Source organism: Malaclemys terrapin, chromosome 1 (assembly GCF_027887155.1).
Source record: "Malaclemys terrapin pileata isolate rMalTer1 chromosome 1, rMalTer1.hap1, whole genome shotgun sequence".
NCBI classification, from domain to species: Eukaryota; Metazoa; Chordata; order Testudines; family Emydidae; genus Malaclemys; species Malaclemys terrapin.
In genome coordinates, this window is record NC_071505.1 from 14642169 (window position 1) to 14654948 (window position 12780).

The 12780-nt window shown below is 43.4% G+C and overlaps 1 protein-coding gene across 1 annotated transcript in view; it reads left to right on the forward strand.

Moving 5' to 3' along the window:
• CDC123 (cell division cycle 123) overlaps positions 1–12780 on the forward strand; it is a 71366-nt gene that overhangs the window by 1325 nt on the left and 57261 nt on the right. The window contains exons 3-4 of the mRNA XM_054016561.1: positions 5155–5215; positions 6775–6807. Coding sequence (XP_053872536.1) covers positions 5155–5215; positions 6775–6807 — 94 coding nt within the window. The remainder of the gene's footprint in view (positions 1–5154; positions 5216–6774; positions 6808–12780) is intronic.

The following is a 12780-nucleotide window of genomic DNA, read 5'->3' on the forward strand; positions in this document are numbered from 1 at the left end:
AGTGCTAAACCAACTTTTGACAACAGTAGCCTCTTTTGCAAGTTTAGAGAGAATATTTTCTTCATTTTACTTTATTCAACTAATTTAGTTAAATGACTAGTTAATTCAAAATTAAGAAACCAATTGGGAGTTGGAAGAAGCAGGAAACTCTTCTGATCTATAAATAAAAACTAGGATTGAGAGGATGACATTATCTAGTTCTAAAATCTTGAAGGACATGGGGACCAGAAACAGTTAAATTCACTAATTATAGATCCTAATTCCTTTTTTAATAAATCAGTTGATTTTAAATGAAAAACATATTTGGATTATTTTTTTCTTGTATGTCCAGCACAAAAATGAAATGCTTTTTTGTGCATTCTGAATTACATTTGAATGTCTGTCCAAAATAAGCTTGACTCAAATCACAAGTGAAAAATCAATCATTTAGTAAATAAGAAATGTATAATTTATCATTTTCTAATATAAAAATGTAAAAATTAAGAATAAGCAACTATATATCTTAAGTTACCTTTATTCATAAATAAATGTGCATTGATATTGTATCCTCTTGTTTGGCACAAAGAAGTAACACATTTGTGTAAAGGCAAGTTGCAAATGACGTAGTTTAATGGTTACCAACTAATGAGAATCAACCTTCCTTTAGGAAAATAACTTAAAAATACAAATATAAAACACAATTAAAACAATTATTTCAGTAAAAGTTTCCTGGTTGTTAATTTAAATCATGATTAAAATCAGTGATTTCAGTTGCTTTAATTTAATTTCCATCCTGATAGGGAGGAACAAAGGGTGCTATACCCTCCCCTGCAGAAGTTGGGAATGTTGCCTCTCCTGAGGCACAAGAATGAGTTTTCCACACAGCAGGTCATTGCTCTTCCAGCTAAGCCTTTAGGTTAACCCAATCATGTTGTATTCAAAGTAATGAAATCCGATAGCATGACTGCATCTGGAAGGAGGAGAACACTGGAGAATCCATTAAATATACAGCTAGCCATAGTTCCCCAAAATGGCGAGAAGCATGTGGAAGAGGGGAAATCAGGCCATGAATTTGTTCCCTCTCTGGCCCCCAGATTAAGTAGAAGATCTGGTAGGCCTAGGAGTTGTAGTAAGGAGACTTAGGCCTTGGCTACACTTGCTAGTTACAGCGCAATAAAGCAGCTCCGGGCGCCCTAGCTCACTCCCCATCCATACTGGCAAGGCACGTAGAGCACTCTGACTCCATGGCTACAGCGCTGCTGGTACTCTACCTGGGCGAGTGGAATAACGTTTGCTGTGTCCCCGCTGGAGCGCCGCAGCACCAGTGTGAACGAGGTGTTGCGTTACTGCGCTGTGATCAGCCTCTGGAAACGTCCCATTATCCCCTTAAGTCAAGTGGCCACTCTTGTCATTGTTGTGAAATCGTCTGCAGGAATGCGGAAATGCCCTTTCAAAGCTCCCTTTCGGAGAAGCTGGCTGCTTATCAGCACAGAGAAAAAGCAAACATTTACTGTTTGCTTTGAGTGAGTGAGAGAGAGGCGGGGGTGGGGGGTCTGAACTTACAAGACAGCATGCTGACACTCTCAGCACCCCAAAAACCCACTCTCTCCCCCCCCTACATACACAGAACACACTCCCTGTCACACTTTACCCCACCCCACCCCCCCATTTGAAAAGCACGTTGCAGTCACTTGCATGCTGGGATAGCTGCCCATAATGCACTGCTCCCAATGCCTCTGCAAGTGCCGCAAATGTGGCCACGCCAGTGCGCTTGAAGCTGTCAGTGTGGACAGAAAGCAGTGCTTTCCCTACTGCACTCTCCGAGGGCTGTTTTAACTCACAGTGCTCTACATCTGCAAGTGTAGCCATGCCCTTAGTATGAGATGGCAGTCCACAAAAGAATAAGGCTACTTAGGCTGCCTTATGATTAAGGTTGACTTTAAGCAGAACTAATAGTGCATATGGACCAGACAATCTCCTATGTCAATGCCATGATGGTGATTACTTGATGGTGGAGTAGGATGGAGCAGATATATTAGAGAAACAATGGGCAGAGACGTACATTTGCTTCTTGATCTCCTGTTAGTCTCTCCCTGCTGCTTCTTTGTAAAGTGATTTATTGTATGAATAAATCTTGGTAATACCCAAATTCAGAAATCAGTCCTTGTTCTATAATTTCCTAGTTAGTACTTTGCCTTTGTTGCAGACCTAATGATTAAGAGATGTAGATCAGAAAGTTGTGGTGCATTTCTAGAAAGTCATCCTACTGGGGGAATTCTGCACCATTGCGCATATGCAGAATTCATGTCACCCGCAGATTTTTTTTCCTCTGCGAAAAATACATTCCACCAGAGGCACTGCAGTTATGCCCACCAGGGGCTGCTGAGGCACCAGAACAGAGAGCAGCTAGCTCACCAGCAGTAGCAAACAGCAGCTGGCTGCATTGCTCACAGTGCCCAGCCTGCAGGGCCAAGTTAGAAGGCATGGGATATGGGTGGGCACACAGGGCTGCTGGGGGATCACATAGACTGGAGTTCAGAAGGGCTAGTGGTGGGGGACAAACTGGGGCAGGGGCTGAATGGGAATAGGGATGTAGGGCCACATGGGAATGGAGAGCAGGGGAGTGCAGGGCCACACGAGGACAGAGGCAGGGGTATGGGACACATGGGGACAGGGGAGATGTGCCTGACTGAATGGGAGAGGCTAGGGTTCAGCCAAATTCTGCATGGAGGAGGCTCTCTAACAATCCCCCTTCCCCGCCAAAAAAACACTGTTTCACATTCCTTTCACCCAGACCCAACAACCCCACAGGTTCACTCCCAGGCTCCTTCCCAGAAATTGTTTCCCTCTCCTTCAGTTCTTCCGTTACTCCTGACTCCCACAAATCTTTGCACTGCTTCTGAGGGGTCTGAGAAATACGTTTCTGTATTGTCGTCATAGGCGCCGACTCCGTGGGTGCTCTGGCGTTGGAGCACCCGCAGAAAAAAAATAGTGGGTGCTCAGCACCCATAGGGGCCCGCCGATCAGCTCTTCCTCCTTCTCCCCACCAGTGCCTCCTGCCCGCTAGTGTCCATGTCAATCGGCTCCTCCCCCTCCCTCCCAGTGCCTCCTGCCCTCCGCAGATCATTTGTTCAGCGGTGTTTGGGTGGCGCTGGGGGGAGGGGGTGGAGCGAGGGCAGGGCATGTTCAGGGGCAGGAAGAGGCGGGGAGGGGTGGGGCCTTGGGGGAAGGGGTGGAGTGGGGGTGTGGCCTGGGGCAGAGCGGGGGTTGATCACCCCCCAGGAAATGAGGAAGCGGGCCCCTGTGATTGTAGTTTAAATGAATTATTACTCAAGAGTTCTGTATTAATAAGACTAGTAAGGAATCTTTGTCAAAAAATGTTTCCTCAATTTTTGTTGTTGTCTGTATTGTTACAGACATACTTGCTGACAGGTATTTTGAAATAAATTGCCAAAATAATTGTAACTGGTGTGATGATATTGTGTTATTTTGACAAATAAAATATGTAGAATTTTGCAGAATTTCCCCAGGAGTAAAGTCACAGTGAGGGAATGTGAATTAAAATATTTTAAAAAGACGAAACCATATTATTTTTTTCCCCCAATTTTGAAAGGTTTTCTAAAGGATATGTATAGGAAATTAGAGTTATCATCAAACTTTTATGGCTAGGAGGGGCCTGCATCTTCCCTCTGATCCTGCATCATTATGTAAATCAACTTAGCAGCTATTATTCAATTTATGGCCAAGTTTCTGAAAATCTAAGACTCAAGGTCTGATTATGCAGTAGCTGGACATGAGCAGCATCTACTGTGTTCAGTGGAGAGGTTGTCATATACTGCTGCATAATTTGATTTTTAAGTGTCTTTAAACATACAATCCTGTATAAAGTCCAGTCTTTCTGGAAGGTGAATTTTCTAGAAAGCAAACACACATGTTTTAGACATCATCTTCTCTCAATCACGATTAGTTTTGCTTTTAAACCTGGATGAATCAGTATCTGAATCTTAGATCTGCAGAGCTGAATTGTAGTTTGCTCCATAGTATCTTTGTCAATGACTTTGATGAACAGCAGAAACTCTGTCTATACTACAGGTGCTACAGTGGCACAGCTACAATGTAGATACTTGCTACAGCAATGGAAGGGGTTTTTCTGTCGCTGTAGTAAATCCACCCCTTTGAGAGGTGGTGACTAGGCCAACAGAAGAATTCTTCCGTTGACATAATGGTGTCTATACCAGGGCTTAAGTCGGCTTAACTACATCTCTCTGGGGGTGAAAAATCACACACCTGAGTCAACATAGCGAGATAGACCTAAGTTTTAGGTATAGACCAGGCCTTAGCTGCTTGCAGTTTTTGCTCTCCAGTAACACTGTCTCATTAGCAGCATGGCAAACATCAAACCTGTCCTGCTTGCTACACTGACTTCCCACAGAATATGGACTCATAGTCCTGGACTCGGTCCTTTCCCTTGAGGTGCTCAGTGATATGGGCCAAGGAACCTAAGAAATCACCTAAAGCTCTAAGATGAAGATTGTGGTCAACCACTCCACTCACTTGGCACAACGAAGCACCAACAGTCCAGCTTGTTTGTAAGGGGACAGAACTTTCTCAAGCGGTGGTCTGAGACTGTGGAATCAATTCCAATAATATCTAAGAACCATTAAAAACCTCAACTTCTCCTCCATGTGCAAGGCCTTCCTCTTTGATCTTGCCTACAAAAACACACAAGCAAAGTTAAAAGCTCCCAGTTTTCCCCCGGGGAGAGGAGCAGCATCAATCCTGTGGTTTTCTAGTTACCTCATTTAATGCACTGCTGGGAGGCACTTACCATGTTGATGGGTGTGGTATAAAAATCTGAATAAAATGAGTCACAAAATATTCAATGAGTTTGAATGGTTTCAGAAGTGAAAGTGATATGCTGACAAAAAAGCAGAATGATTTTGTGACGAGGGCACTGGACTTGGGAGATCTGTCTTCTATTCTTGGCTTTGCCACTGACTCACTGTAACTGCATCACAGTGTATTGTGAGACTTAATTCATCCACTTATAAAAGCACTTTGAGATCTTTAGCTGGCAGTTATGGTGGAAGTCCAAAGTGTTCTGTCAAAATCAAACTCTCGATACTCAAGATTTCTAAGAGCTTTTTTTTTTCCCCTCTCTAACTTTTGTTTCAGGGATGATCCCCCAACATGTTCTCAGGAAGACAGTGATGATGATCAGGCAGAGGAAATACAGGTTGGTACAAAATGTAATAAAACTTGTGTGAAGTCTCTTACAAAGTAAATGTATCAATACTTACCACATCTGTAGAGATCTATAGGGAGGCATAGCACTTTACAGAATAATAAAAACATGGTCCCTGCTGTGAGGAACTTAAAACTTAGTTTAGATCAGGGATTGGCAACCTTTGGCACACGGTCCGTGAGGGAAATCCGCTGGCGGGCCGGGAGGGTTTGTTAACCTGCAGCGTCCGCTGGTTTGGCCGATCGCAGCTCCCGCTGGCCGCGGTAGGAGCTGCGATTAGCCGAACCTGCGGACACTGCCAGTATTACAAATCGTCCTGGCCCGCCCGCGGATTTCCCTCATAGGCCTCATGCCAGAGGTTGCCGATCCCTGGGTTAGATACATCCTGACTTCAGGGAGGGAGGAAAGTTTGCATAAAATATTGCTATTATATTTGTTTCTCACAAGGACATATCTTATTAGTTTCTTTATTAATTGGTTTTGTTAGGCTCAGAAGGAAACAGTGGAGAGACTGTGGAAAGAAGTGGGTTTTACAGGGGGCATTTGAAGGAACAAAGAGAGGCTGTGTACCAAACAGGATCAGGGAGGACATTCCAGGCAAAGGAAGTCCGAAGAAGTGGGCTGTAGTCCACGAAAGCTTATGCTCTAATAAATTTGTTAGTCTCTAAGGTGCCACAAGTACTCCTGTTCTTCTTTTTCCAGGCAAAGGAGGCACCCTGGGAAAAACAATGTAAGCTCTTGAGGAGAAAAAGAATTGAAGCGAAGTTAGCTAACCATTGGTCTAGAACTGAGAAGTGGTGGGAATTGGGACAAGATTTTGGCAGGGACAGAGCTGTGCCAAGCTTTACTCTGCACATCTCCTTGGCTTGCTTCTCTGTCATGTTCTGGTTGTAATTTGCAAAGACGACTTCAAGACTTATTTCTACAGTTAAGGACGGTAATACTGATGCTAAACCCAAGGTTTTGTGCTGTGCATGGCTTTTCATAGCCCCATACTTCCTGAACTGTTCTGCCTCTCCCTTTTTCCTTTAGACCATTATTTTTATTAGGTCTTGTCTACACAGTGAGTTAGTGTGTGGCAAGCCGGGGTATGACTCTACAGCATGACAGCCTGCTGCACACTAACTCACTGTGTCGATTCTGTTACACCGCAGTGAAATTTCTGGGGGGTGGCTCAGAAACCCAGCATGCTCTGGGACTTTCACTGCACTGTAGCAGGACCTACACATCAGGTTAGTGTGCAGCATACTGGTGCGCTGTAAATTCACACTCTGGCTTACTGCATGCTAATGCACTGTGTAGACAAGCTCTTATTTGCTATCTTCATTTATGTGAAGTGTTCTGTCTACAAAAACTGCACCTCTCTATATGTTGGGTGCTGTACCCACTCTCGTCTTTATGATACAAGATCTCCAGGACAGAAACTGGATTTGTTTGGCATGTTTTACCTATTGTACAATGTTATGTAGATTTATGGTGTTACATAAATAATAAATATGCTAGGACATCCAAGAAACCATTAAAAATTGTTCTATTCCTCTTTCATTTAGTGGTCAGATGATGAGAATACCACAACACTTACGGTAAGGATGCTTTATGTACCTAAAAAAATGGGATTTTGTTCACATTATTCTTTCTGTAACCTGGGAATTAAGCTCATTTTCAGAAGGTTAAATTTACCCATTGTTACAATTAACATGTATCAGGCCATTCCAGATTTGTAGCAGGGTGGATGTTTCTCATTATAGAACTTGGTGGAATCTCACTTTTTGTCCAAAACACACCAGTGACCGGAATCTTATTTAAATTGTAATATGAAAATCAAGTTGTTATTGCTTCCTTTGTGGATAATCAAAAATAAAAATGGGCCAGTGTTTAAGGATCTGACTCTCACCAGGCTATAGGAAATGAACAGAAGTTCAGCACTAAATATAGCCATCTTTCATTCTTGCCACTTCCAACATGTCTCCCCAATTACATAATCAAACCTTAGGCAGAAGAGATGAAGGCCCTGTAGCTTTCTGCTTTCAGAGCTCTCCGCAACTCCACTCTCCTACACCTTTGCCATTATTTCCTCCTATGTCCCTTTCCTACGATCTGCTCAAATTGTCATTTTTCCTTCTCCTGTCTTTGCATCCTTTTTGTGCAGCCCCCTGCTCTTGAAACAGGATCCTGACTACCGTGAACCAAGCCCCCTCCCTCTCCTCTTCCAAATCACTTCTGAAAAGTCCATTAATTCCACAAATATTAATGTAGTTGCACCCCTTTTTGCCTATCATCTGTGCCATGCCCATCCATCTTATTAATGTGGTAGAGCCAAAGTGTTTTGATCAGTTTGGTGGCTCCATTGTTTACTCCTGGGGGATTCGGCGCCAAAAAATTAAAAATTCTGCACACAATATTTTAAAATTCTGCATATTTTATTTGTGATTATGTTGTGTTATTTGACACCAGTTTCAATTATTTTGGTAACTTATTTCTAAATACACCTCTACCCTGATATAACGCTGTCCTCGGGAGCCAAAAAATCTTACTGCGTTATAGGTGAAACCGCGTTATATCAAACTTGCTTTGATCTGCCGGAGTGCGCAGCCGCCTTCCTCTCTCCCCCCCGGAGCACTGCTTTACTGCGTTATATCTGAATTCGTGTTATATCGGGTCGCATTATATCAGTACCTGTCAGAAAGTATGTCTCTAACAATATAGACAACAAAAAAGATTCAGGAAATGTTTTTTGACAAATAGAGTCCTTACTAGGGATATTAATACAGAACTTTGAGTAATAATTCATTTAAAGTACAGTACAGAACCGTATTTTCCGCACCTCTCAGAAGCAGTGCAAAGGCTTGGGGGAGTCAGGGGTATCGGAGGAGCTGAGGGAGAGGGAAGTAATTGCTGAGAAGGAGCCAGGGTATGACCTTGAAGGTTTGTTGGGTATGGGTAGGAAAAGTATGGAACAGGTTTTTCTGGACGTGGTGGTGGGAGGGATTATTAGGGAGCATCCCCCAGGCAGATCCTGGCTGACCCCTAGCCCCTCCCATTCAGTCAGGCACATCTGCTCCTGTCCCCATGTGACCCTGCACTCCCATGTATACCTCCACCCCCACTCAGACACTCTCTCCCCCTGTCCCCATGTGTCCGTGCACCCCCGTACCCATGTGTCTCTGTGCCCCCACTCAGCCAGTCCCGTTCCCCCTGTAGCTCTGCAACCCCTCCCCTCTGCCCATGTGTCCCAGGCACCCCCTCAGCCAGTCCCCTCCCCTCATATACATGTGTACCTGAACCCCCTGTCCCCATGTGTCTGTGCCCCCACATAGCCATCCCCCTTCCTCCTATAGCTCTGCACCCCCTCTGCCCACGTGCCCCTGCACCCCCTGTCCCCATGTCTCTGTGCCCTCACTGAGCCTTCCCTCTGTAGCTCTGCACCCGCTCTGCCCGTGTGGCTCTGCATCTACCTCCTCCCTGTGGCCCTGCGCCTCCACTCCCATTCAGCCCCTGCCCCAATCTGTCCTCCCCCACTAGCCCTTATGAGCCCCTGTCTGACCCCCCAGCAGCCCCACACTGTCTGACTCCCCATATCTCCTGTCTCCTGACCTGGTCCAACAGGCACTGTGAAGAACGCAGGCTCTTTCTCTTCCCTATCATAGCTGGGACTTGCCAGGAGCGGCTGCTGTATTCTAGCGCCATAGCGCCCTCTGGTGGGCAGCAACTTTTCAGCAGAAGCTATTTTCTGTAAAATAATAATAATGATTAAAAATATGCATGGCACATGAAATGTGTGCACACAGTGGCGCAGAATTCCCCCCAAGAGTAATTGTACTAAGCACTGTACAAACACGTGTCCTGGACTTTCAGTAGCTTATATGTTTACTTAGAGTTTACAGCTTTGCATTTTAAATCTATAGAGACTTACACCTGTGTTTAACTTTACACTTGTGAGTAGTGTCTGTTGATTTCAGTGGAGCTACTTACACACCTGTGTCTTTTTCAAATTGGTGCCTTAGATTGTAAATTGTTCAGACCAGGGATTTTGTGTGGTGTTCGTTGCATTTTACCTTTCTAATTATGAGATCTGATTCAACAGCCAGACATTATTTGCACAGCACTGTAAACAAAACATAACACTTTACAATCAAAGAAAGTACATTCAAAAAGTGCTGTATCCAAGTTGGTGTAACTCCACTGACTTCACTGAAGCTATGCCAGCTTAGACCAGCTAAGCATCATGTCCAGGCTTTGGATTGGAGTTCATCACCTTGGTTGCTCTATTTGGGTTACAGTTACAAGAGGCTCCATCAGAATAAATTAGAGGATTAATATTTGTAGAAAAGCTTATATTATATAAAGGTCAAGAGCTATATGTGTTCTGGTTTTTGAGAAATGGCAAGCTTCCCTAGGCTGGAGATAGGAGGAAGCAGGGTTAATGGTTTGGATGTTGCTTTTTCTGTTTCAGTATTAAGATGTTTTGATTGTATAACTATGATTCTTTATGCTACTTAAAGTAAAACTGATTAATCTTTATACATTTATTAAGGATGTTCAAGATCCGAGTTATATGAAAACTTAGTGAGTAAAATCCTGGCCCAGTTGAAGTCAATGGCAATTCTCCATTGAACTCAGTGGGAACAGGATTTTACCTCCAATGTGTATACTTTTGTTTTTCCTCTCTGCCCCTCATGATGTTTTAGGAGATTTATTTGTCTTGAACCAATCACTGATTTTTATATGCTCTTTTAAAATATGTCTTTCTGATGTAATTACTAGGGCTGTCGATTAATCGCAGTTAACTTGCACGATTAACTTAAAAAATTAATTGCGACTAATTACAGTTTTAATCGCACTGTTAAACAATAGAATACCAACTGAAATGTATTAAATATTTTGGATATTTTTCTACTTTTTCATATATATTGTATTCTGTGTTGTAATTGAAATCAGTGTATATTATTTTTTATTACAAATATTTGCACTGTAAAAATGATAAACAAAAGAAATAATGAGGAGTTTGGTGGCACCTTAAAGACTAACAGATTTATTTGGGCATAAGCTTTCGTGGGTAAAAAACCCACTTCTTCAGATGCGTGGAGTAAAAATTACAGATACAAGCATAAATATACTGGCACAGGAAGAGAAGGGAGTTACCTTACAAGTGGAGAACCAGTGTTGACGAGGCCAATTCAGTCAGGGTGGATGTGGTCCACTCCCAATAATTGATGAGGTGTCAATACCAAGAGAGGGAAAATTGCTTTTGTAGTGAGCCAGCCACTCCCAGTCCCTATTCAATCCCAAATTAATGGTGTTAAATTTGCAAATGAATTGTAGCTCTGCAGTTTCTCTTTGAAGTCTGTTTTTGAAGTTTTGTTGTTGTTGAAGAGTGGCTATTTTTAAATCTGTTATTGAATGTGCAGGGGGATTGAAGTGTTCTCCTACTGGCTTTTGTATGTTACCATTCCTGATGTCTGATTTGTGTCCATTTATTCTTTTACGTAGAGACTGTCTGGTTTGGCCAATGTACATGGCAGAGGGGCATTGCTGGCACATGATGGCATATATCACATTAGTAGATGTGCAGTTGAATGAGCTCCTGATGGTGTGGCTGATGTGATTGGGTCCTCTGATGGTGTTGCTAGAGTAGATATGGGGACAGAGTAGGCAACGGGGTTTGTTACAGGGATTGGTTCCTGGGTTAGTGATTCTGTGGTGTGGTGTGTAGTTCCTGGTCAGTATTTGCTTCAGGTTGGGGGGCTGTGTGTAAGCGAGGACTGGCCTGCCTCCCAAGGTCTATGAGAGTGAGGGATCGTTTTCCAGGATAGGTTGTAGATCGTTGATGATGTGCTGGAGAGGTTTTAGCTGGGGGCTATACGTGATGGCCAGTGGTGTTCTGTTATTTTCCTTGTTGGGCTGGGCCTGTCCTGTAGTAGGTGACTTCTGGGTCTCGCTCTGTCAATCTGTTTCCTCACTTCCCCAGGTGGGTAGTGTAGTTTTAAAAATGCTTGATAAAGATCTTGTAGGTGTCTGTCTCTGTCTGAGGGATTGGAGCAAATGCAGTTGTATCTTAGGGCTTGGCTGTAGACAATGGATCGTGTGATGCGTCTTGGATGGAAACTGGAGGCATGTAGGTAAGTATAGCAGTCAGTAGGTTTCCAGTATAGGGTGGTGTTTATGTGACCATCACTTATTTTCACTGTAGTGTCCAGGAAGTGGATCTCTTGTGTGGACTGGTCCAGGCTGAGGTTGATGGTGGGGTGGAAATTGTTGAAGTCCAGGTGGAATTCTTCAAGGGCCTCCTTCCCGTGGGTCCATATGATGAAGATGTCATCAGTGTAGCACAAGTAGAGGAGGGGCGCTAGGGACGAGAGCTGAGGAAGTGTTGTTCCAAGTTAGCCATAAAAATGTTGGCATGCTGTGGGGCCATGCAGGTACTCATAGCAGTGCCGCTGACTTGAAGGTATAAGTTGTCCCCAAATCTGAAATGGTTGTGGGTGAGGACAAAGTCACAGAGCTCAGCACCAGGTGTGCGGTGGCCTCATCAGGGATACTGTTCCTGAGAGCTTGTAGTCCATCCTCATGTGGAATATTGGTGTAAAAAGCTTCTACATCCATGGTGGCCAGGATGGTGTTTTCAGGAAGCTCATCAATGCATTGTAGTTTCCACGAGAAGTCGGTGGTGTCTCAAAGATAGTTGGGAGTGCTGGTAGCGTAGGGTCTGAAGGAAGAGAGTCCAAATAGCCGGTAGCTATTTTCTTCATGTGTCAGTATATTTATGCTTGTATCTGTAATTTTCACTCCATGCATCTGAAGAAGTGGGGTTTTTACCTACGAAAGCTTATGCCCAAATAAATCTGTTAGTCCTTAAGGTGCCACCGGATTCCTTGTTGTTTTTGTGGATACAGACTAACACGGCTACCCCTCTGATAAAAGAAATAATATTTTTCAATTCACCTCATACAAGTACTGTAGTGCAATCTCTTTGTTGTGAAAGTGCAATTTACAAATGTAGATTATTTTACATAACTGCACTCAAAAACAAAATAATGTAAAACTTCAGCGCCTACAAGTCCACTCAGTCCTACTTCTTGTTCAGACAATCACTAAGACAAACTGTGATGGGATCCCCCCAGGGTGTAGCCTGGGACTGTGGGACTCCTGTGCCCCCTTAACTCTCTCCATCCTGGCTGTCTCTCTCAATGCCTTGTTAGTGACCAGCAGCAAGCCGCTCCAAGGTGCTGTGATTGTCATTAACTTTTTTAATCGTGCAATTAACTTTTTTAATCGTGTGATAGCCCTAGTAATTATAGTGTTGAAATAATGTCTGTCTTTTAAACAAAGTGTATGTGTAGAACACAAAGTGCCTTCTCAAATGTCAAAGTATTTTAAAAGAAAAACTACTAAAAAAAATCCATCACACGTACAAAGTAAACTATTTTTTTCAGATTCAGTGAAAATAACTTCTTTACTTGGCTCATAATCTACACTCTGAACCTTACTTTGTGCCCTGCAGCAGTGGCTGTCATGGCCACTAGGAACACTTAAGAAATGCGTGACAGAGAATTTAA